Below are 26,304 nucleotides of genomic sequence, written 5' to 3'. Positions count from 1 at the left end.
TGAACATTGTCAAGTGCATATTTTCTAGTCTGTCATCCACACTTATTCAATATTCACTATTCTAGTATTTGTGTTGCCATTATTGGATTTTCAGTCGCTATTTTGTTGTTCTGAATGACGTTTTGAATTATCCTTGCTAACTCTTCTGAATTTCAGCAGAAATAAAAAAAAAAAAATCTCACCAGCATTTTATTTAACTTTTATTATGTGAAAGAATCACTACACTTTAAAATGTGAATATCGGGACTTTATTTACATAAAACTTTTTCCTTTACGTAGCTCTAAAATAAGTGATTCTGGAGGTGAAACTAAATTAAATACAAGGATAAAATTTTGCTTAATTTTATGATTAATTTTCCTGGGGTGTAATGTATATATGTTAATACATGCTGTTTCTAGCTTAATACTGCTTTTCTATATCTGAAAGCCATGAACATCTACTTCAGCAATAGATAAGACATTTACGGTATTTTCTTCACAGTCCTCACAGAGTTTAACGATCTGAAGGCTAACTAAACGGCCTTTAACGGGGCATGGTTGACAAGGAAGATAGATACTTTGGCCGTCTCCAATTCCGCCACCAATATGTTCTGCACACCGAGGTTCTTCTCTGAAGGGTATTTTGTTGTGGGCCGTTGTTAAAGAGGTGTTCCCTACACGGATTTCGAAGTCATGCAGACGACGAGCTGTGCAAATAAAACGAAATATTTTAACGAAAATTCAACATTGTGACACAGCTGTAATTACTGAAATGCATAATTTTTTGTAATATTTTATAGACCATATCATTTGTAATTTAAAAGAATACTAACAGCAACGGCCTCGCCTACTCCCTATACGGGAACAAATAGGCGTTAGCTGATTTTTTTTTTTTTTTTTTTTTTGAGCACCAGTAGGTTATATGAATAAACAATGCAATAAGCAAGGTTAGGAAATTCTAATATTTTTTCATTAAATTCTGCTAAATAAATCTGCGAGTTCATACTTGATATATTTTCCATATATATTTTACGAATAAACTAGACTAGTACGTCCGTTTTTTATTTCCTTAATAAACAACGTTTGAATATTAATAATTGCTTAATTATATTCAAATTTATATTTATATTCGAACATTGTTTCTTAAGCAAATAAAAAAACAGACTTAACATATATATATATGAAAAATACTGTGTATGTCAAAATTATGTTAACATTCGTAAATGGAAAAATATTTATTGTAAAATTATATCTGAGAAAAAAAAAAAAGAAATTAAAATTTAAATGTTCATTCCATATAAGTGTTAACATATTTTTGACATACCCTGTATACATATAAGAGAAAAGGAAAGTAACCGGTGGGGTTCCACAAGTGTCTGTGTTGGAACCACTACTTTCTGGTCACCTTTAAATCAATATTATTACTGGAAATTCATGGAGATATTTAGTTGTTTGGCATGAAGCTGGGAAAGGTTACTGAGAGCATTTCTGATGAAGTGGCCATCAGGAGGATCTGAATAACGTGTAAGTTTTTTGAATTTTGGGATCTGCAAATGAGACACTGCACACTCTATATGTGGAAGTATACTGGAGAAAGTTGGGAAGGCACGGGATCTTGGGGGTTATAGTGGATCAAAATTTGAAATTTAAGGCACATGTTGCAAAGATAATAAAGTCAACTCAGAGGATTGCCTCAATATTAGCATGAACATTAATCAGCAGAGATAAAATGGTAGTGATTCAATTGTGTAAGGCCCTGATCAGGCAACATCTGGTCAACAGAGTTTGGAAGGAATGAAGATACTTTGGAAAGGGTGCAGAGGCGGTTGACAAAAATGATTTCAGGACTATGTAACGTTAACTATGAGGATAGATTGAAGTCATCTGCAGAGTATGGCTGACACAAGGCGAAAGGGTGATACGCTCGGGATCTTAAAAAGTCCGTATTTACCGGATGGATAAGAGAGATTTTTTCAAGTAGTAGAAAATAAGGAAGAGGCAAGAACTGGAGGCCATCCTTGGAAATTGTGCAAGGGAGTGGTGAATAAGAGGGGGTGAAAAGGTTATTTATTTATTTACGTGGAGAGTAGTGGGTGGGTGGAATGCATTACCTGAGTATGTTGTGAATGCTAACAGCGTGAATGAGTTTAAGCTTCGGTACGACACACTTAGACAGAAAAGAGAAAACACTTTTAATACGATTACTTAAAAAACACTAAGCACTACAGAAATATACAGATCTATCCTTACAAAATGTCGGATGAAGTTTTTAATGAATTTTGTGAACAAATTATTTCATTAATCTAGTCATTAGTCGAAGTTATATGGAGAAAGCGTGATTTGAATTCTGTTTTTCGGAAAAATAAATCAGTTTCACACGGTCAAAATTTTATGAAAAAAATTATTTTCGGAAACATGTATTGTCTAGTAAATATTAATGGTTTAAAAATGAGATATTTTTCTACAACCACATTATATAATAAATTTTTATGAAAACGCCTCAGTTTTTAAAATCTCTTATTTGTAAAACTTTATATTCAATTTGTAAAAGTGTAACGTGATATACGTTGTCTAATCCTATTAATACAAAATTTGTTCCCCCCCCCCCAGAAAAAGGTAAGGCCATATCGCATGTAAGAACGTATCATTCGAGGAAGGGAAGATTATGACGGTAGGGAATGAGGGTGTTTGCATTATCTCTTCCTCCACACGATCGTAGGTATCCATACCATCCCCCATACAAAGAGATGTACACCGTGATCCGATTCTTACATGTTAAGGCTACAGCAGTGGGAAATTTATTCCCAGGTAGTTGGGAATAACACACACACACACACCAAGCAAGCAAGCAGTCCTAAGGTGAATATAAGGAGCAAGGCTGTACTTATGCACAGCCGCACGAGGTTCTAGCTGGGGCCCCGAAAAATTAGGACCAATTTACGGGGCCTAAAACAATGGAGCTTCGAATCATTCTAGCACCTCGGCCTCACCCACCTCAGGAAAAGTGTAAGTACGGTCCTGATAAGGAGCTAGAAATGACGATAAAAAAGCAATTAATTACGCAACAAAATGGCAGACAACTTCTCTCTGTACTTGACAGTTTCTTCACTTAGTCTTCATACTCTCCGCGTTTTGAATTACATCTCCGACTATGGATGGCAGAATTATCCACAACTTCTCCTTGTTATCTCATCATACATTTATAGTGGAATATAACAAAAGTAACTTCTACTATGAATTCTATCTCAAGTTTTTTTGTAGACGGAATATGCTTTAAATTCCAGTTATTAACAGCATATTTCACAGGGCAGCAGGGAAGCAATGCAGAGAGAGTATATTTACAGGCGGCCTGTATCGTTAACTCAAAAGCAAAAACAATAAAACTAACCAGCGTGAGCAGACTCCGTAGCTCAGGTGGTATAGAGCTATAGACGAAGCCCTTTTGTTGGAAAGACCTGGGTTCGATTCCCGTCAGTGAGATGAGGAATTTATCTGGTCTTTTTCGACTAAAGGTGAGTTAGCCGCTCTCATACGAAGGTAGGGTTTTTTTTTCCCTCCCGAAAACTCGGGTTTTTTTGTCCCCCAGAACAGGCAAACCGGTCCGGTGAACACACATGGATTACAATCATGAATACGTACCAGCCATATGCCGGTCCTGAGCTCGGATAAAATTGGGGGGGGGGGGGGGGTTGGCGCAATGGTAAATTACCTTGTAAAAATCTCACCAGGAATACCTTGTGGGCAAGGCTTAAAAGTCGCTTACGGTCGGAAACGACTGAAAGGGAAAATCAGTAAATAGCGTGAAGGGGAAATCTACTGCCTCAAGAAAAGTCCACTCGCAAAGAATAGTGTATTGCTCCATTATTCCATTAATATTGGCTACATTCATGCTTTGAACAGCTGCAGCTTTTATATTATTAAAAATATTAATGATTACTTTGAATAAAAATTACTTTGCAGCTCATTATAGTGAGTTCAATGAATCCTTGACTAAAAGCAACTAAATTGTTTTCAAAAGTTATCTTCTCTCTCTCAACAACTCACCCCCCCACACACACACACTTATAATCAAAAGCGAACAAAGGATGAAGTTCAGTTTTCCATTTCAATGTACTATAAATAACGTCCATTAGTGAGATTAAGCCAAGTTATTATTCTTGTTGCTGACTGATTAACTAAAAAGACATTCCACTTCATTGATCTGTAGATTTATCCTGTTCTTCCAACCAGTTTGTTTAATTTAAAGAAGGCCAAGGCAATGTTCCTCATCTTCCTGGAAATTTGAATCGAGAGCTTTCAAACTATTCAGTGTGCAACGTTCTGCAAAGCCGCGGAAGCATAATTCCAAAACAGATGACAGAGTTTCAAAAGTGAACATTTCACATTACAAACTTTAAATTATTTGCATTCGTGTTTGATTCCATAACGTTCAGATCACGTATTCATCGTTCATTTATTTATTTTTTTCATTTAATTAATATGTACAAAGTTATTTAGATCGTGATTGGCTATCCGAAATAAGGTACATTTGCACACAGCATATAAATACTTATCAATCAGATGTGGCCTTGGCGCATCACGCTTTTAGTTACCGCTAAGCATATAAGATCTGAAATAATCATCTCTTCCCCTTGTTATAGTGAATGCCCTCGTAGCGCAATGCGAGATGGGCGCGACATTCGTTTTTTAGTTGAAAGACTTGGATTCGAATCTAGTTTAGCTTGGAAGAACGCTTGTAAGGTTGTTTTATCTGAAGCAGGAAGTCTTATATTGTAATAAGACTTGGAATAAATTTGAATAACGATAGGACTTTGAATAGTCCCATTGTTATACAATTTTTTTGATAAGTTTGCAGTATAATTAATTAACCTCACAAATTACGAGTATATTAATTACAGCTGGAATTCATATCATACAACATGTAACAAAAGGAATTAAGGTTAATTAATTAGTTCCTAGATTCACTTATATTTGAAAAGCTATTTTCAAATGATCAAATAACTCTTATCCATTTGTAAGAAGACTCAGTTCCAAATAATCGTTGTTTTAGCATTAGATAATATATTTCCAACTAACCCAATGAATGAATTTTTCATATTCGGATTTGCGAATTTTCTAACAACATTTATTTCGATTTCAAATCAGAGTTGTTCTGATCAACTATGTAGGAAACATAAATGCAATACTAAATAATACTAAATATTTAACACGACAACATTTCGCAAGCCCGCATTAGCATCGTTAAGCAACTAGATGTCACACACTTAACGAAGACACAAATGATACGGCTTACGAAACAATGAAAGTCACGTTCTTCATGCTCCATGTGTGACAGCTGCACTCCCCGTGTAGCTATCATCAGTCATCAGTATTTTTGTGCTGAAAGGAAGTTAAAGCTGTGAACCAAAATTCATCTAAAACCAATTCATTAGTTCTGTTGCAGTAACAAGAGGTTTGTATGACTTATGGAAGAAACTGATTGCAATTTAAAACTATTTCTTCAATAACGTTGCATTATTTTCCATCTAATGAAGTAATACTTTCTAGGGTAGACTAAACTGCTTCACTCTTGTATTATCCAATGAGTATTGAAAGAATTAAGTCTTCAAGGGTATCAAAGAAGCCTCAAAGTCCATTTTTTCCCTAATTTACAACATGTAATAACATCATCATCAATATACTTCAACCACACAGGGTTTAAGGGAGGCTGCGTTCGGAGTCCAAACGATCCCATGCATAATCAATGGAAGTGAGAAATCCCTTGCTACACCACAGTTTCTTCGTAAAGCTTATTTCATCAGTTAAAATGGCTTATTTAATAGCCTTACAGTTTACAGTTATCAGAAGGGAAAAATTTTTATAGTGGTTTTGGTGTATCCTATGTTACTATCTTATAATAAACGATTTCTTCTTCGTCACGTAGCTTCCTCAATGCGAGGGTGCAACACCATGTCCTTCGAGTCCTCTCTGTTGGCAGATCTTCTTTTTGTTTCAGCATACACATGATCCTGTCCATGATCATATATCATCAAACCATGTCCTTTTTTTAATCTCTTGATCCTTTTCCCATAATCTTTCCTTCTAAAGCTGTTAGTGCCAGTCTCATCTCTCTCTGGATCATTTCTGCAATAAAGATTTCTGTGTTTTCAATATACAAATTAATATACAAGTTTTGAATCGCTGGAATAGAAGTAGCTTAGCTCAAGTCCCACAAAACTGATGATTTAATTTTAAACATAGTTTAGCGTACTGCCTTAACCTCACTTCACCCCCAAAAAAGCTTAGATTAGCGACACCAGATCGCCGCAAGCAGTGCATGTCTGTATATTGGTCTGTTTGCTGGCAAAAATTAAATTTTAATAATTAAATTCGGCACTACAATCCTATTTCATACTTCTTCTTTTTTTCCTTCTCAAAAATACTCAGACATTAGCAAAAGCCTATCTTACTAAAAAAAAAAGTAATCGAACAAACTGCAGATAAGTAATGGTCTCAAAACTATTATGATCTGAATGGCGATGAAACTACTACTGATAAATATGCTACCAATATAGCATGGCAATGAATATAATATTACTCTACTAGGTTTACTGAGTACTTTGGCTATTTCACAAGAGGTAAGCCCTACTACTGTACAAATGCTGGTGGCTAGAAATCTGTCACTACGGTTGATGGTATATATTTGGGATTAAGGAGTCAAATGAAGGACGAAAGTCAGCAGATGTTATTTTTCAAAGTTGCTTTTAAATAAAACTCTTAGTTAATGAGCACTTCAAAAGTTAAGGACACTTCAAAAGTTAAGGAGCACTTCAAAGAATCATTCGACGTACCTATGACGAGACTCGCGACTAATTTATCATCGACATATTCTTTATAGTCTTGGATAGGCATGTATGACTATATTTTACATGAAAAATATTAACAGCGCGTAAGTTATAAGTTGAACTATCATATAATAAAGAAAAGAATGAAATATTTTATCTGAATATAATTTATTTTGTTTACTATTTTACTTACCCCACTTTCTTCGGTTCAGAATTTTAACTCCTGTGACAACATATTCATCTCCCAGATCGACCTGCCACCAGGGAAATTTTTCAGCGTCGTCTCCATCCTTTGTATGAGCAAAATAGGGAGCTTTAAAACCATCCACATTTCGGCTTCCATCTACTGCTCTGTCAGCTGTATATTTTACGTTATTCAGTTCATAGACTGAACTCTGAGAAGCCGGTTTATGTAATGCAATGTTTTCTGTAAAGAAGTTTTTGTAACAACATTTCATAAAACTGTGGACGATTAAACAACAAAGGGGGAAAATTCCTTCATGCAAACAGGACTTAAGCAGACATGCAAGCACTTGATTGCCATATTTTCTTCTTAATCTACTAATCATTAAAATGCAAGGTTTATGGACTAGTTATGCCATTTCCAAAGAGGTAAACCTTACTATTGCTTACCAAATTAGATTTGTTTGGGAAAAGGCCTACATTTCCAAAATTTTAGACAAAACCGTAGTTTTTTCCCCCTTTTTTTTTGTTATCTGGAGAATGATGAATACAGAAATCATTCAGCCAGAAAAGTTTTTATTTACATATAGAAATATTTTATAGGAAGAATCTAATTAGTAATTAGGGTTTTTAACAGTGAATAGAAGTTTTAGATTACCGCTTTCTTATCAATAATGTCAATAATCCATCGAAACTTTGACGATTACTACTAACAATTCCATACTTTTAGTAGAAAAAGCTGACAGATACCTATATTTTTAATGAGTGTGGTAGATATTAACCTTTTTTTTTTATCAATGAATGTGGCAGATATTATTTTTTGGACACGAGTTAAATTTAAAACGTACACAACAGAGGTAGTATAATATTAATAAAAATGATTTTAAATGCAATGTTTCATAACTATGTGACTAACATTCGCATTTTCAAACTCTAAAACATGCGTCATATAGCTGTCCATGAGAAAAGCCAAGGTTGTGCTGTTGATGACTAAATATTTATTTTCATGATTTATTGCAAGTAGCAGGGCTTTTCTCCGGGAAACTTGAATTCGTCGACCTGCGAAACACACAAATTGGCCAGAAAACAATACGCAATTAAGAGATCAACGTATTGTTTCATCTTTTCTACATAATTTACGACAACTATCTTTTCTACTACAACAATACAGAAAACAGTGGTCGCTCTGCCTTTTCTTCTGTAATGCTATGCAGTAGGATGAACTACTACATGTTTGTGTCGAACTTGCAAATACCATGAAAAAGAAGTGCATGCATTCCTTTCAACTCTCCTGTTAAAATCTCTGGGTACATGATGATCTTTTCTCAAGCGCAAAACGCGCATTAATGTGTGAAATGCGTATTCTTTAAAGCGTTAGGAAATAAATAAATCCTTTAACGCCTTTTACTCCGCAAAGGGAGGGTAGGCTTTTCGCTCTAACTAATATTTGATGACAGGTGAGAAGCCAATCTTCATCCTTCAGTTTTCACTGAGAGTGAGCTCAAGCTCCCAATAAGACTTTCGAGAGATAACGACAGACAATGGCGCCATCTCATGGCCGTACCCTTACAATGATATCATTGTCTGTAACAGAGAGATTCAGGATTAAATACCAAAGTTTCTGGAGGGGACTCTTGCTAGTGTCAGAGATCAATTAACTCAGGAACCGGCGGAGAAAGGTCAAAAATTTCCTGCAGTGAGGGACTAGAATCGAACCTATAACAATTTTTCATCGAGCAGCCTAGCACCAAGGAAGGAAACACTAATTTCAGCTACACAAGCGTTAAATGTTAAAATTTATAACGCTTGAATGAATAATACATTAAGTATCTAAGTGATTTTTCAGAGGAAATAAGCTGTTCTTAAACAACAACAAAATCCGCGAGGTTAGCCGAGTAGTTACGCGTCCCGCAACCATATGTCCTGCGTTCGATTCTTGTCGCTGACGTGAGGAGCTAAGGATCTTTCTCAGACACAGTCAAGTTAGCCGGTCTTGGGCGTGGACTGCAGGGTTTTTCTCCCCAGTCTATCTGGGGATTTTTCCTCCCGCAAGTAGGCAAACCGGTCTTAAGAACACAACAACGCTCACAGACAATTACACATGGTTGAGCGTGGGGGTAACGACCTCACCTCGTAGTGAGTTATGAAGCCCAAAAATGGGAGACCAAAGCCCTACATGGGGCTGTAGTGACGAAGAAGAAACAACAACAAAAAGAAAGAACAAAGCAAGGGAAGTCCAGAGACAATTATAATTGTCTCTGGACTTCCCAAAACCTAAGACGATGAATAAATGTGTTAACTTGTGTGTAAAGTAGGTGTTACTATCTAAAACTGAACAAATTAATACAAAATCTAAATTTATTCTACTAAAGTCAATCTCAATAAAAGAACAATGGATTGCGATTAGTTAGAGTAATGAATGGGACAATTGGATCATGATCCGAGTTCTCCCGCTAGTTTGTTTTGCAGAGGTAGATTTGGGTTTGGAAAGTGATGAACAAGAATTTTTAATTTTCGCAGTTTGTGAGAAATTTGTTCAGTTTTAGATTTTGTATTATTTCATTACAGTTTTAACATAAACATTCACCATTTTTATAGAATATTTATTTTTATGTTATGCTATTTGATTCAATAGAAAGAAAAAAAAAGTTAAGGCAAGTCATACTGAAACATGAGTCTTCCGAGACTAAATATGGAATTATTTCAGGTGATTCTCGCCTCCTCGAACAAAGATAATGGTAATCCCACACCTGACGACCAAAAATCTTCAAAGTCAACTATTCCACTGTGAAGTGGATGCTTTTTTTTTGAGATGTATATAGTAATTAAATAGGGTTTTCTGCTTGAAGGATTCCACATAATAGATGAGGTGAAGGAAGGCATAGATATGGGTTGATACTTTATGCTGAACTTCATTTGGGAGTTTTTGCTGGATCTCGTGATCAATCCATTAGATAACACTGATCAACATAAAACAGTTTTTTTTCCATAACCGTAAACAGATTAATATTACACACACGGCTTTACCAGTAATACAAACTATTACAGTAATTTTAAAGAAATAACGTATCTACATACCTGTGTCATGCATTCTTCTATTATTTTCCTACATAGGCACATGAAAAAGGAAAAAAAAACATTACTTTATATACTTTTTTTAAAATGCTTCAACTCATCATTGGTTGATACTAGGTGAAAGTGAAGAAAACAACTAGCGTTTTATTTCAAAAATGTAGTTATTTATTTTTTCAATGCATATTCTATATCTTGAATGGTAAAGACTGGAATGACTATGAATATTCGTTTACGTGTTATGGCCCATCACAATAACAATATTTCACCGCCTTCTTGTAATGCATTCAGTATATGAAAAACTACCGCTGATCAGTCATTTATAAATGCTGATGGCTTGGTTACGTTATGAATATGCCATATATGAGTTAAGCATATTGTTAACTGCGTGTGTTGCCTAGGGAATTTTTTCCTCTGACAAATAAAAACCGGAGTTTCTGATGAGAAAAACCTTGCTACCTCCATGGCATACTCGCTTTTTTATGTCATCCCATCCAAGTTGCAACCTATAGTACATTTACTACCGTGGGTAAGCTAACTTGCAAAGCTTTTCTCAATGTTCCTCCTATCCTAGACATAATTCTAATGCAGCTCTTTCTGTTGAAATGTACTGTGGAAGTACCTATGGAAGTCCCACTGTACTATGGAAGTACCTATACGAGGTGAGGTAGCCATAAACAGCTATTCTATCCTCCTTTCAACTTTAACCAATTCAGTATCAATTTGCAGATCCGAATTTATTACCAAAAATTATAAATTATCTAGTTTGAAAGATGAACAGGTGATAAGATAGAGCATTTCAGTTAGTGAGAGGATTATATTGGATTAATCTAGATGGGATTATAAAAAGGGTAGAAGGCAAGGGGGGGGGGGAACCAGAGGCCATCCCTGGAGGTTATGTAAGAGGGATGTGAGGAGTAAATTTTTTAAATGGAGAATTGTCAGTGAATGAATGCATTACCACAACGAATTGTTAATGCAAGGAATCGTAAGGATGTTAATATTCAGTATGATAAATATGTTGTCAGTTGAATGAACCTCCCACAATGAGTCTGCCGACTCCTGCAATAACATAACATGGATGCAATAACAATAATAATAATGAGTGTAATTTGTTACTTTTCTTAAAATAGGTTTATATATTATTACATACATTATGATTTATATTTTTCTTCTGGTCTCCACCTCACGATCATCGATGCTACTATTCTGCAAACAGAACTATTTAGGATGGAATGACTTATTTGATAGTAAATATTTATTAGGTTCAATCCATAAATTACGTACATTACTGAATGGGGGGGAGGTCGAGAAAAGGTGCACTGATGGAGATATATCTAAAATGTCTAAGTCTAAGCATTTTTTAAGAAAATTTTATATTATTAATACAGTGCCTTATTATATTTAATATATTAAACATCATCAAAATTAAATAAATTTATCCAATTTGATTTTAACATCAAAAATCAAAATTAAATAAATCAGTTAGCGATTTATTTAATAATTTCAAAACATAAGAAACTAGGCCGATCAAAAACTTCAGACTGATTGGTAAACTACAATGCAATAGGCTCGAAAAAAATTCATGAACATTTTGATGTTACTTATATTAAAAAAAGCAGACATTAACATTACAGCAGTGAATGGTGCAATAGGCTTGTTTATTATTAGCATATACCAAAGCAGATAGATGACGAGAGTGAAGGTATCTGCAGAATGGACACTCATTTATCCAATTTATAAAATTTCAGAAAATGCAAACATTTTAACAATCATTTTATGCATGATATTCATTGAAACTGATAGCAAAATGCAAATTATGAGTTTAATTTTTAAGATCAGTTTTTACTAATTACCTCAGTGTAATATACGTAATCTGTCGAATCTGGAGGATCATCCCCAGCTGAAGAATTGAAGATTTCACACTCCCCTCTATTATAGGTTGTCATTCTGAAATATAATGAATGTTATCAGTGTAACACGTCCTTTTCCTAATACAAAACATCCTTAATTTTAAATCACATATCTAATATATTCAAACAAGTTACTGCCCAGGGCCTTTAAAAAAATCGATTTTCTTGAGGGCCATGAAATGGGATATTTTCCAATATTAAGGAGTTCGAATTAGACTCGGTTCGTACTGGATTATCCGAATTATCTCACCAGCAAAGTTACCAGTGTCTCTTATTATTGTGCTTAATGATTTTTATGATGAATTAATAAAATAATAAAATCATTTCTGAAGCGTGCATTCTAAATAGCAACGTTCAGATGTTCAGGAGACATGTTATCAAACTTTTTTTTATCAATACATGACACTGATGTGTTTGGAAGTTTTTGTCTGCATATGTGGGTCTGTTATACTGTACATAAGCAAAACAAAACAACTACAAAAAAATGTTCCAGTAGAGTAGAAAAGGAATAACCAACATTTATTTCAGGTGTGTTAATTATCGCTTCTTCCATGCAGTATATGTAGTGCTGAAGTTAGGGATATTTTCATTTTTCTATGAATGTGACTATTCTTCTTACAATCTTCAGCATTTTGAATTCCAGACTGTCAACATGTTTATTCAGATTTATCCTTCTTGTTGCTATTTTAGTCTTGATGATTTTATATTGCATGTTTCCATTCTTTGCTTTATCTGGTCGTTTTGAAAATTTATGCAAATTATAAAGGTAGGATTAATGCAACAGGTTACTTAAACTAATTTGGATTTATGTTTTCCTGATATGTACCCTGAAGTATACAAGACTTAAAGAGTCAATATATATTTTTTCTGTTTAATCTTATTATTGAAAATCACTTTTTTAAATCTTATTATTGTTCGTGGTCTACAGTACAGGTCGTTTATTTATGAATAGCATTTTTTTTTTGCCCTCAATATCATTTTTGAAATGATTCGTCGTTTATACAAATTCCTTTGAAGGCATTCATTCAGATTTTAATGAAAAAGTGTTGAAAAAATATATTTCAAATTACGAAAACGACAAAAACTAAAAAAGATACACACTAAGCGAGACACGTTTTTAAAGTTTGCCATTCTTACTGAAATATAGAACCAAAAGGCTTTATCTGTATTCGGCATGAAACTCTTGCTGTTTCTCTGAAACGCTTGTAGTTTCTCTATTCGGCTTTGAAATAATGTTGGATTTAATATCCACATAATTTGAATAATTTTGTATCGCTGAAGTGAAGCCTCTTGGCTCTATATTTCAGTTATTCTTGGCACCTTTTGTAATGTGACACCTCTTGGCAATTTGTATGGTAAAGTATAACCTCTGCATCACTACAACCTGAGAATTTCTTGGTGAGGTGGATAGGAATCGACAGTGAGATGCGATGATTGATTTTATATGAGATGCCCATATAGGGTAACGGATGGCAATGCTGAACCAATGAAGTTTAACTGAGGTCGGCTGTTGCTGTTATCCTGGGTAAATGAGTTCGCTCTCTTAGGTTTTGCCCTAACGGAGCACTTTGAGTCTCCGGGGAAAGTGTTCTCCGGCACGGCCCGCTGAGGGGTACTTGCCGGTGAATTATTTTCCTCGGAATATGAGCGGTTCTGCTCAGTGGTCGGGGAGCCCGTCACTGAGTGGAACCAACGCTGAGATTAGGACGGTCTTTCGCCCACTATGGAGTGGCCTAGAGATCGTCCGTATTTTTGAGATTTCACCTTTACTTACATAGTCGATGATTGATTTTATATGAGATGCCCATATAGGGTAACGGATGGCAATGCTGAACCAATGAAGTTTAACTGAGGTTCGGCTGTTGCTGTTATCCTGGGTAATGAGTTCGCTCTCTTAGGTTTTGCCCTAAGGGAGCAATTGAGTCACCGGGGAAGTGTTCTCTGGCACGGCCCGCTGAGGGGTACTTGCCGGTGAATTATTTTCTTCGGAATGAGCGGTTCTGCTCGGTGGTCGACTTTCACTGAGTAGAACCAACGCGGAGATTTGGACGGTCTTTCGCCCACGAATGAGTGGCCTAGAGATCGTCCGATATTTTTGAGATATCACCTTTACTTAAACATTCGATGATTGATTTTATATGAGATGCCCATATAGGGTAACGGATGGCAATGCTGAACCAATGAAGTTCAACTGAGGTTCGGCTGTTGCTGTTATCCTGGGTTAATGAGTTCGCTCTCTTAGGTTTTGCCCTAAGAGAGCAATTGAGTCACCGGGGAAAGTGTTCGCCGGCACGGCCCGCTGAGGGGTACTTGCCTGGTGAATTATTTTCTTCGGAATGAGCGGTTCTGCTCGGTGGTCGAGTTTCACTGAGTAGAACCAACGCGGAGATTTGGACGGTCTTTCGCCCACGAATGAGTGGCCTAGAGATCGTCCGATATTTTTGAGATATCACTTTTACTTAAACATACGATGATTAATACCCTTGGAGGGTAATGGATGGCAGTGCTGTAGCCAATGAAGTTCTAATTGAGGCTCGGCTATTGCTGTTACCCTCTTGCCATAATCAGAGCTTTAATAGCTCAATGACACCTTATCCTTACACTATCCTCTACAGATAACGGGGAAGATGAAAAGCATTTTTGCTTTGCCCCTTTAAGCCAGTCCTTATAAGGACTGAGTATTTCTTGGGTCTGCCTACTCACTGATGAGACCTCAACAAAGGTCGAAACCGGTCTGGGTAGTGACCCCTCATAATGTATAACATTATACATCTCCTAGGAGATGTGTTTTACATTATGGGAAAATACTAAGGATAGTGATCAGAGTTTAACCCACCTTTACTATGAGTTGCCCCTATCATGAAAGGTTTGCTTACGCTTGGATCCGCCGAAACTTTTATAGTTTCTATCTGTATCCGGTTTCTATTTGCTGTTTCTCTGAAAAGCTTGTAGTTTCTCTATTCGGCTTTGATTGGATTCAATATCCACTTAATTTGAATAATTTTTCTATTCTTTTTCGATTGAAGGAATTATTGACGAAGAAAGCAAAACGAAAAACACGAAATAACTGTGCGATGAAACAATATTTAGTCACACAGTTGTTAGATAAACTAACTCGTGCCAGACTGGAGGGGATTAGTACATCTATGCTTTGCCTAGGCTGACCATACGTACCGTTTTGAAAGGGACAGTACCGTTTTTTCATATTTCCCGGCGTAAAAATAAAAAAATAATAATTTATGATTATATCAATATGATATTGATATAATCGTATATCAATATCATGGATACCAGTAATTTGCGTAACCATGGAATCGCATTGTTCGATACTAAATATCGATATCTGCACTCTGCAGTGATTTATTCAGGGAAAATAAAAAATACATGTTGGCAACACTTGCGCGTTTCAGATGCGTCGTCTATTCTGCTGTAGCGTTAGTTTTTGTTTTGCCTGTATGTTAACCGGGGACTTTGTTATTCAATGCTGGTGGTTTAAATTTCATATTTTTTAAAGTTTTAAGTCTAACCTTTCAATGTCAAAGAGGCGAAACTGCAGTTTTAATGACGATCTTCAGAAAGAATTGAAATATATTAAAATGGACAAGATGTGTAGTGATGGAACAAAAGTGGTATGCCAACATTGTAATGTCCATTTTTCCGTTGCTCATGGAGGTAGAAGCGACATCAACCAACATCTACATAGCCAGAAACATGAGGATGCTGAAAATACTTTGGCTTCAGTTAAAAACATCAGCTCGTTTATGGTGAGACGTGGTGATAGTGAAAGTGATAAAATTGCAGCAAGTGAAGTTCTTGTTGCTTATTATACTGTGCCTCAAGGACAAAGTTTTCGCGCAAATGACTGCTTGTCGACATTGATAAATAAAATTTATGAACAAAAATTTTCTTCAGCACGTACCAAATCAGAAGCAGGAATTGCCAACGTTTTCTCACCACACATATTGGGCGAAGTAATAGAGGATTTGAATAAAACAAAAAGCATTACAATCAGTTCAGATGCATCAGACAAAAAAAAAAACAAAACATCAAACGTTTTTCAATCGTTGTGCGGTATTTTTTTGCCAAATTATGGTGTTCAATACAAAATTATAGACTTTATTTTATTACCTGGTGAAACATCCGACATACAATGTTCAAGGAAGTAAGTGACAAATTTATCTTTAAAAAAAAAATGTTGCTTTGTGTGCAGATAACACGAACGCCAATTTTGGTGGTTGCAAAAGACTTGGCAAAAATAATGTGTTTATGTAATAAAACTTTTTTTTTTATCGTCTTGTTTTTTCATGAATACAGAATATTACTAAACGCCCGTCCCGTTTTTGTCTCAAGGAAATATGGTCAGCCTAACGTTGCCTAAAGTTTTTCCGCAGGATACGATTGAGAAATGACCCAGTGAGGTTATCTACTGGCATATCTATTCGTGGTAAGGTCCCACGCATCATGTATTTAGAACGTTTAATGCAAAGCAGTGCAAGATTTGATAGAAGTACCACAGTACACATTTGTACATTAGACAGACGGATGTCTGCCTAATGTACAAATATATATATTCAGACTTTACACGTGTATTAAAATTATCGAATATTTTATTAAATCAAATTTATAATCAAGTTTTTAAACTAAACCAGTGTTAGGATTTAGCTATGAGATGGCGGAAGTGTACTTTCTTTCTCCTGAAAATGAACAACTAATTGAAGATATAGAAAAACACTGCATAGGACTTGTTAATAATTTTCATTCCTACTTTCCTGAAAATTTAGAAAATGAAAGTTGGATAAGAGATCCGTTTTCTTTTCGGATACTGTGCTAAATAATTTTTCAATTCAAGAAAGAGATCAACTCATAGATATTTCATGTGACAGAAATCTCATGAATGAGTTCAAAAAAGACAACTTATGCAATTTTTGGTTAAAAAGAAGAGATGAATATAAGTATATTTCCGACAAAGCGATAAAATTTTTAATGCCTTTCAACACATCATATCTTTGCAAAACTGGGTTTTCAGCCATGCTATTAATTAAAAATAAATGTAGGACACGGTTGCAACTTGAACCTGACTTACGTTTGAAATTAATGAAGATAAAGCCCTACATATCGAATTGGTTACAATGAAACAGGCTCATCCGTCGCATTAATCCTCACCACTAATAAATCTCCTTAATATTTGCTCATGTATTATTACCTACCATTTACTATATTTCATTATAATGTAAAAGTTTCATTTACGAATATAAATAAATAATATAAATTTAAAATGTTTTATTCTTTGGAGAAAGATTAGACTCATCCTATGCAAATGCAAACAAAGTATTCTGGCAGACCATCTGCCGCCTTCGAGGGAGAAAATCGTGCACAGCAAGGGAAATCAAGGGCTCTGATGGTGCACGTTTAACAATCGAGAAGGATATCCTCCACAGATGGAGGGAATACTTTGAGAGCCTTCTTAACCCGGGTGGCCCAGCAGTTGTGGACATCCAAGAGGTGCAGAACGGGGCAATGACTAGTCTCACAGCAGAAGAGGTCCATTTAGCAATAAAATCGCTAAAATCGGGCAAGGCTGTTTGCGATGATGAAATTCGGCCATAAACGCTAAAAGCCTTAAATCGAGACGGTGTTCTCTGGCTGACTCGAGTGTGTCAGGCTACTTGGATATCTGGGCAAGCACCAAAGCAATGGCAGACAGGCATAATAATACCAGTCTTCAAGAAGGGAGACCAGAAGGATTGCAGTAACTATCGTGGCATCTCTCTGCTCAGCCTGCCTGGGAAAGTGTATGCTAGGTGCTTGGAAAGACGGTGCAGGAGCATAGTTGAGTCAAAGTTTCAGGAAGAACAATGTGGCTTTCGTCACTGAATAGTGACAAAAGCCACATTGTGAATTTTGTCGTGGTAGAAGCACAACTGACCAAAAGGCAAGTCTTTGAGAAATCTTGGGAATATGCCAAGAATGTCTACACATGTTTTGTGGATTTGGAGAAGGCATATGACCGGGTTCCTCGGGATAAGCTCTGGCAAGTAGTACAGGAGTATGGAGTGGATGGCCAACTATTAGCTGCCATGAAGTCCCTGTATGAATGCCAGAGTTTTGTGTCAGGGTAAACAGCACAAAGTCTGAACCTTTCTCCGTTGGCCTCCGCCAAGGGTGTGTTCTGTCACCCCTCCTTTTCATAATATTTATGGACTGGATTGATAGGCACAGCCGAGGCAGTGAGTGTGTCAGAATTGGAAGATGTATCTCTTCCACATATGACCTCCAGCGGACCCTGGATAGCTTTGTAGCTGTTTGTGCAGACGCCGGAATGAAGATCAGTGTGGCCAAAACTGAAACATTTGTGGTGTCAAGACAACCATCCCAGTGCACTCTACATGTAAGTGGAGTCCCAATGAGGCAGGTGGAGAAGTTTAAATACCTTGGGTCCATATTCACGAATGATGGAAAATGGGACATAGAGCTAGATACTCGAATTGGCTTAGCAAGCTCAATATTGCGGGAGCTTGGCCGTTCGGTAGTATTGAAGCGGGAGTTAAGCCAGAAGGCAAAGCTGGCTGTCTTCAATACAGTCTATGTCCCCATCCTAACCTATGGTCATGAGAGTTGGGTAATGACCGAAAGAATACAGACACGAATCCAAGCGGCTGAAATGAGGTTCCTTCGAGGGGTTGCGGGGCTGACAAGACTCCACAGAGTCAGAAGCTCTGCAATTCGGGAAACACTCAATACTCAACCGCTGTTTCTCCGTGTTGAGAGATCACAGTTACGTTGGCACGGGCACCTGGTCAGAATGCCACAAGAGAGGCTCCCTCAGCAGGCCCTCTTTGCCAAGCCAGAGGATGGGAGGCCACGTGGAAGGCAAAAGACTCGCTGGATAGATTATATCCAAAACCTTGGGTGGACACGTTTGGGAATCTCACCAGAACACCTGAGTTTGGTGACAGAGGATCGTGACCATTGGAAGTTCCTCTTGCAGCTGTTGCCCCCACAACCCAATTAGGAAAGGTGGACCTTGAAGATGTATATATGTATTCTTTGATTATAAACACTCCATTTGGGATGTATTAATTTTTAATCGGGAAATGCTTTTATGGTGGTACATATATTTTTTGATTCTTATTTATGTGGTAGAAAATTTAAAAAGTTTGAGAACCCCTGATCTAGAGTGTGGGTTGAGGCACGCTGAAAGCATCTCATACGAATCATAAAAAATAAAATACTTTTTTTAAAGTAAATTTACCGATTATTTGAAACTGAATTCTGATTATTCTGAAGAGAACCGGTTTCTGTTTTAAATCTTTATTAAAAAAACGATTACTACAAATAATACATATATACACATAATATATAAGCATTTTATTAAAATCCAAATAATAATAAAGATTACCCTTACAAAGAAGAATATGACATACCGTGCGCAGAAACATCCGTATGTCTTTTCACACAAATTAAGGCAATCAGCAACCCTCATCACCTCTGGCATGCGAAAGCCATCTGGTGTCCAACCATATGATCCAGCAGTCTTTATAAATTTTATCGAAGCAGCAGTTTCCTGTGAAAGAATCAGCGAAAGTTTATCCATGTATAATCCTTGAAAATGTAACTGGAGCCTGATAAACTGAATGGCCAGTTTATCAGGCATGTATCTAATAGTGAGTAGCACTCTTCGTTAACTTAGCAAAGGCTCACTATCAGAGAGTGAGGATGTCTTCCCTAATCTCAGATTGGACTGGAGCGAATATCTGGGACAAAATGCTCATTACTGCAGGATCTCAATTGAGTTGAAGTTCTGCGGATAAGCAGAACAACTCATTCTTTGAACTGTTTCTTAACATGGCTCACTATCTTACATGAAGTAACAGTTATCAGATGGAAAAACGGTGGGCAAAGGGATGTACGTGGTTGGTAGCGATTTCAATGGTACCAGCGGATCTAGGTCGTCAGAAACAGTTTCCATACCATTATACCATCGTTACCACTGCCAGCTTGAATTACACCAGGGAAAAAACTAAGGCCACGAGAAAAAATTGAGGAAAAAACAGTGTACGTTTCTGGGGAAAAGGAAACCTTGCATCCTATGGGGCTGCTAACTGACCATTAGCTGAAATGTCAATATTAAGCTTCGTCAGGCATTAGACACGATTCAATTCCAGGTCTTTCCAACCGAAGAACACAGCTATCTCAGCAGTAAGCCCACGAACGTTCAAGTTCCCATCTAGTACGATGGGTTTTTTTATTCATGCTGATCTCTCGTCATCATGGAAAACTAGAACTGAGATTAGTGAACAGACATTTTCGCCGCTATTCACATGCTCTTCTTTTGTATCCATTGTGCCTGCAGTTCTGATATGCCTACTTTGTTGTTAGTTCGATACAGTGTGTGTGTGTGTGTGTGTGTGTGTGTGTGTGTGTGAGTGAGGTCTGATATGCTCCTTGGCAGACTATTGATACAATAGCTATCATATGACAGCTGATTGCCGACCTGGTTAGTGGTTAAAGCACCCTCTCCAACCGACAAGCTGTGGGTTCAAATTCTGCTGTTGGCATGGATTTTTGTGATAGTCTTTAGGTGTGAGATGAATTTCATCGCCGGTGTGATGAAACCATCACACCGTCTATTAGATGCCTAAAATGACTTTAAAAAGTTCCATGGCTGAGCCAGATTTCCGGATGTAAGGATAAAATAAAATATATATAAAATTAATAGAAAAAAAATCCTTAGCTCACTGTCGGTACATTCATACTATAGGTTTACAACCCTCACACACACACAAAGTTACTTAAGGCATATAATCTTAGCAAGTAACATGCTGAACTGCACATAATTATTGTACGCTCGCAGTTCATAGAACCGGGTCTAGAAGATTTCCAGGAATAGTCAATCCATGCTGAAGGGGAGAAAGAAATAAAGGATGTACAAATTGATCACCAACATGCGAAATCACGTGCTTTATACGTTAAATTTCCCAACTGTTATACAAGCAAAATAGTTACTACTTTAAAAACTACAATGTTCATAAAAGAAAAGTTAATTTTCCGACGTGTAATAATAAACAACTCATTCCAGAAGACGGATTGATTATCCTATTATCGGAATGGATTCTCCTTCTGACATGCGCACAAGTGTTGAAGGGTCTCGCATCTGTGGGGGAGAAATCATCGCCATAACCTATTTTTATAACCCTAAATAGTCACGTGAATGTCTCCAAAGGAAGGGGCGAATGTGAACCAATTTTCAGGACATTAATATTCTAGAAAGGCTGAGTAAAAAGAAGAAATAAAATTAAGTGACATTAGATTTAAACATGGATGTTGACGTTTAGGCTAGGCTAACGCGTAGGCAATTAACACCTAAAACTAATTGGTAAGCAAAAACTTATCAACAGATCTGGGTTCGAGAGAAAACGTTCATGTAGGAAGTATGTTCTAAAGAATATATGCAAAAGGAGAAAGGAGGATAATTTCCATGAGTTTAAAGTGATCATTGGGAGACACTAGTTGATAATCTTGTATTAACAGATTCCGAAGGAACATGGGAAATTAGAAATACAATTATCGATGAACAATATTCATGGAATTATCTACTAAAATTTACTAAAAAGCAATCGAGGTTTGTGGATATGAGAAAGAGTGGAATTAATCAGCTGGATAAAGGAATCACTTGTAGAGTGAGAGATGAAGTAATGATAACCATCTCGGTCACAGTCATTTTGTGATAATTACATTATTTTATGATGCGAGGTTCTTTCTTTTGATCTCCCCCCAAAACGTGCTTCATGCTAGTTGAAAAATGTGTTTCACTTATTGCCAACTATTATACAGTATTGCATTTTTCTATTGAAAAATGCACTAACGATTTCGGTATAAGTCAATTTTGATACACCTGATTCTTCTTGGAGACAGAAATGTTTTCAACATGGCTTACTTAAGCGATGAGTTTCAAGTGACAAAGATTTTCATACACATAAAATGCTTCATTGATACGATCAGAATCGACAATGTGCAGAAAATCAGTAAAACAATAATTCAGCCAAAGAAAACTGAAATTACATAACTCATCTTGCTCAACATTATTTTTTTATGTAAATCAAAGCGCTTGGATAAGTGTAACTATAAGATGGAATGGGATCTGCTCTTGACTAGCTTTAGAAGAGAGGAGGAGAGTTTACGATATTAGGCGAGGAACGATCTTGTTTCTCTCCTCTAGGTTTACAAGATTAACGAATATGGAATATATTCTTGCAGATAAAAATATTTTATCTGCAAGAATATTCGATCTAAACACTTTGAGTTTAGATCGAATATCGATCTAAACTTGAGTTTAGAAACCTATTGATGCAAATATACATTTACATCAATAAGACTCAAAGTGTTAACCGTACTGTTTGTTATTGTCTATGTTTAGATTACACCGAACAGACCAGGGTTTGTTCTGTTCTGCGGGAAACCTTCTGTTGTTTACGCATGATACTGCTAACTTATCTTCGGTTGAACAGCCTTTATAAAAGTACTTGCGTCCTACATAAAAGTGGAATCCAAGTCGTTCCAAACAAATCGCAGAGTCCTATTGTTCTGTCATAGGGCGTAGACCTTTTTCACTCCCCCTTCCCAGAATGCTAGTTGCAAATAAAAAGTATAACTTTAGCACTGATTTTAAATGATTTGCTAGTTAAGTTTCTCCGTTTGATTTTCTTGTAACGAATAATCGTGTATTTAAACTCCTCTAAGATTGAAAACGTCCGCGAGGTTAGCCTAGTGGCTATGCCAGTGGTTCTCAAACTTTTTAAAGTCGGGGCACATTTAAAATCCTATAAATAACTGTAGGCGCACTGTATACAAATTTCTGAGAAATATGTTATAATAATTAAGTCAAATATTACAGAAAAAAATAATGCGATAAAAAAAATAAAATGAAACATACCTTAAGTTTATTCATTCTTGTGTTTATGAGAAACATGAGCCTGAGGTATCCTAGCGATTGCTTCAATGTTTGGGCATATATTTGCAAACTCTCATTTCCTCGTCAATACACTGAAGAGTTTCTCTCTTTTTACACTTAATTGTGGTGAGGGTAGAAAATCCTAATTCACATAAATATGATGTTGAAAATTGTAGTAAAATGTTCAAATCTTTTTTAGATATTGACATATTCTTCTTTTATAGAAATCCAAAAGGCTTCAAGAGACAATTCCTTATGTTTAATCATCAATCCACGATCAGTGGATATAGCTGCCAGTTCTTCTTCTTCTGTTAATGTTAAATCAAAATCACTTGAAGTTTCCATAAATGGGTTTCTAATCCAATCGTATCGTTCAGTGTTAAGTGACAGAAAATAAGAACTCAATTTTTCTTCTAAACTTGTTAAATGTTCAACTATTATTGGAAGTGTTTCATTTATGCAAGTGTTACTTACCAATGGAAACATTTCCAAATTACCTTCAACAGCTTTTCTTTTCCAAATCTGTAGTTTTCTCTGAAACGTTTTCATTTTGTCAGTGGATGTGAGAATATTTTCTTCTTTCCTTTGCATGCTAGTATTCAAAATATTGAAATATATCGGCAAAATACTGTAACCTGGCAATCCAAAATTCGCACCGAAGGAGGTTACAAAAATGTAAGTGTTTCATCTCTTCAAAAAACACAAGAAGTTCTTTTCGTAGCTCGTGTACACGGGTAAGTGCTTTCCCCGTTGACAGCCACCTCACCTCAGTGTGTAAAAGCAGCAGTCTGTGTTGTGATCCATATCGATACAAAGCTTTTCGAATAAACGCGATTTGACAGGTCTTGTTTTAATAAAGTTTACCATCTGAACAACTTGATCTAAAACTTCTCTTAATTTTTCTCCCAATGTTTTTGCCATCAAGGCCTCACTATGAAGAAAGCAGTGAGTTACGATAACATTCTCTTTTGTTTTTTATAAAAGATGTAATGCCCTTAACAAGGCCTACCATGGAAGGGGCTGCATCTGTACAAATGCCTACACACGACTTCCATGTTAACTGCCATTTATCAAGATAGCTATTCAATTTGTTAAAAACGTCCTCACCTTTTGTAGACACACTTAATTCTTTGCAAAAAAGAAACTGATTTACTATTTGCTATTTGATCTTCATTAATAAAACGGACGAATGCTAAGAGTTGCGTTGTTGGTAATGTCTGTTGACTCATCAACTTGCAATGGAAAATTTGAATACTGAAGTTTATTACTGCATACATTTTTCTAGGTATCAGAAGACATTTCTATAATAAGCCTGTGAACTGTATCGCTGGACAGAGGAATCTTGCTTATTTTCATTGCTGCTTCATTTCCTAACATCGTCATGATCATTTTTTTGCATGCAGGCAAAATAAGTGACTCACCTAAAGTATGATCTTTCATATTTTTTTGCTATCAGTTCTGAGACTTGATAAGAAGCGATTTGAGCTTTATCAGAAACAGTCATTATACTTTTAGAAGAATTTGCCGCTTTTGTTCAGACAATCTCTTGAAAAAACTTACAGATTTATCTTGTAAATTAGAGTGTATAGTTTTAAAATGTTTACTCAATTTACTAGAAAGCAATGATTCATTTGCCATTTTACATCCACATACTAAACATAGCGGCAAAGGATGATCTTCACTTCCGGTCCAAGTGAAACCAAAGCTTAAATAACTTTCATTATATTTGCGAGTAGGCCGCGATTTTGCTTTCTTACTTGCACTTAACTTTTGCTCACTTCCAGAATCTGATTCTTCAATATCACGCTTCTTTTTGAGAAATCTATCCATTTTATTTGGGCGTATTTACCTGAAAATAAGTATTATGCACATAACATCCAGTTCCAACACTTTTAAAATAAGTAATATACACAACAAGAATAAACCATATTCTTGTTCTCTTTGCAAGAAAAACCACTGTTAATTAACATAATAATGATGTGTTGACAAAATGAGCGGTATATCCGTAATGAAAAGGTATAATAGAGTAACTATATTTATTTTTATATCTGGACACATATTTCACTGGAATACCACAGGGCGCACCCGGAAATCTTCTAGGGCGCACTCTTTGAGAACCACTGGGCTATGCACTTCGCAACCATATGCCTGGGGGAGGAGTGTCCAAGGTCCGATTCCCGTCGACGACGTGAGGAGCTTAAGGATCTTCCATAGCCAAGTTAGCCTGTCTTGGGCGTGAACAGCAGGGTTTTTCCCACCAGTTTATCTGGGGATTTTCATCCCGCAAGCAAGCAAACTTTATTGCGAGTGTACATTCAGGCTATAGTCATAGGATATAGTACGACAAGGAAGGCAACTGGAAATCGCCTTGCTCATAATCATTTCCCTGGTATGGAAATTGTATGGTAAGCTAACCCCACCAGCCGTATGGTTGAGTGAATAGAATAGAAGATTGAAAACAGTCATCGTAAAAATGTATCATTCGGTTGCTGCTGATCGATAGGTCTAGCTTGTGAATGCTACAGACATCTTCAAGAAAGAAAGTGTTGCATGCTATCATAATCGCGTTTCATAAAACAGGGTATCTAATGTACACGCGACAAAATTTGTAAAACTTGGTTTGGGCAGGCGGAGAGAGGCTGAGAAGAGAGAGGCTCTCCTCTGAGCTGAAATAATATTGTGCTAGCAAAAGATGCATGTCTTTGCCTGAATTTTATTGCCGATGAATTTATTTTTCTTAAAAAAAAACATATATGTTGTACAACAAACAAATAGTTCTATGTACGTATATAATCGACTGTTAAAAACTTACCACATGAAACCAGACGACAAACAGAAGTCCTAACAATTGCATTTAGAAGCCTGTTCGAAAGAAAAAAAAAAGAAAAAAAAAGATTACAGACAATACACCAGTATAAACATATTTTCATAAATCTTAATTATTTTTTAAGTAAATTTTAAAACTAAGTCTAAATGACACATGATGGAGTCTTGAATTCTTTGGAATCAGCTCTATACTTTATTATTTCGGATCTATATTTTATAATTATAATAACCTTCTGGATTTGAAACTCCCATTTTTCTGAAGAGTTTATCATTACTTCAGATCGAAAAAAAAAAGATGCATAAATTTGAAACAAGGTACCTGTCTACTTCGTAATATTCCACTTAACAAGATTAAGGTAAGATAAATCTAAATCTGAAAAAAAAAGTAACAAATTTGGGATTACATCTGGAATATCAATCAAAGGCCAATCGATGGCTACATTCCTTAGCCTGAAGATGCCCACACTAATCGTGTTCACTGAAAATTCGATACTCACATTGTTCACATTTCGGTAATTTAACTGCAGTCTCACGGCATAGAAGTTGAGCAATTAAA

General features: G+C 36.2%; 1 protein-coding gene across 2 annotated transcripts in view; it reads right to left on the bottom strand.

Annotated features, from left to right (window-relative positions):
* Positions 1 to 247: 247 nt before the first annotated feature.
* Positions 248 to 26,304, bottom strand: part of LOC150094496 (fucolectin-1-like) — a 31,379-nt gene continuing 5,322 nt past the window's right edge. For both annotated transcript variants that reach the window (XM_090412291.1, XM_090412292.1), the window contains exons 2-7: positions 25,735 to 25,784; positions 19,396 to 19,535; positions 11,915 to 12,008; positions 10,065 to 10,092; positions 6,997 to 7,230; positions 248 to 686 (exon numbers count right to left, since the gene is read on the bottom strand). In XM_090412291.1, the coding sequence (XP_090268417.1) occupies positions 415 to 686; positions 6,997 to 7,230; positions 10,065 to 10,092; positions 11,915 to 12,008; positions 19,396 to 19,535; positions 25,735 to 25,776 (810 nt within the window). In that variant the 5' untranslated portion in view covers positions 25,777 to 25,784 and the 3' untranslated portion in view covers positions 248 to 414. The remainder of the gene's footprint in view (positions 687 to 6,996; positions 7,231 to 10,064; positions 10,093 to 11,914; positions 12,009 to 19,395; positions 19,536 to 25,734; positions 25,785 to 26,304) is intronic.

This window comes from Typopeltis vanoorti, chromosome 22, assembly GCF_054136105.1.
Source record: "Typopeltis vanoorti isolate ZY-2024b chromosome 22, IOZ_Tvanoo_1.0, whole genome shotgun sequence".
In the NCBI taxonomy this organism is placed as follows: domain Eukaryota; kingdom Metazoa; phylum Arthropoda; class Arachnida; order Uropygi; family Thelyphonidae; genus Typopeltis; species Typopeltis vanoorti.
This window is presented reverse-complemented; position numbering and strand designations above follow the sequence as displayed.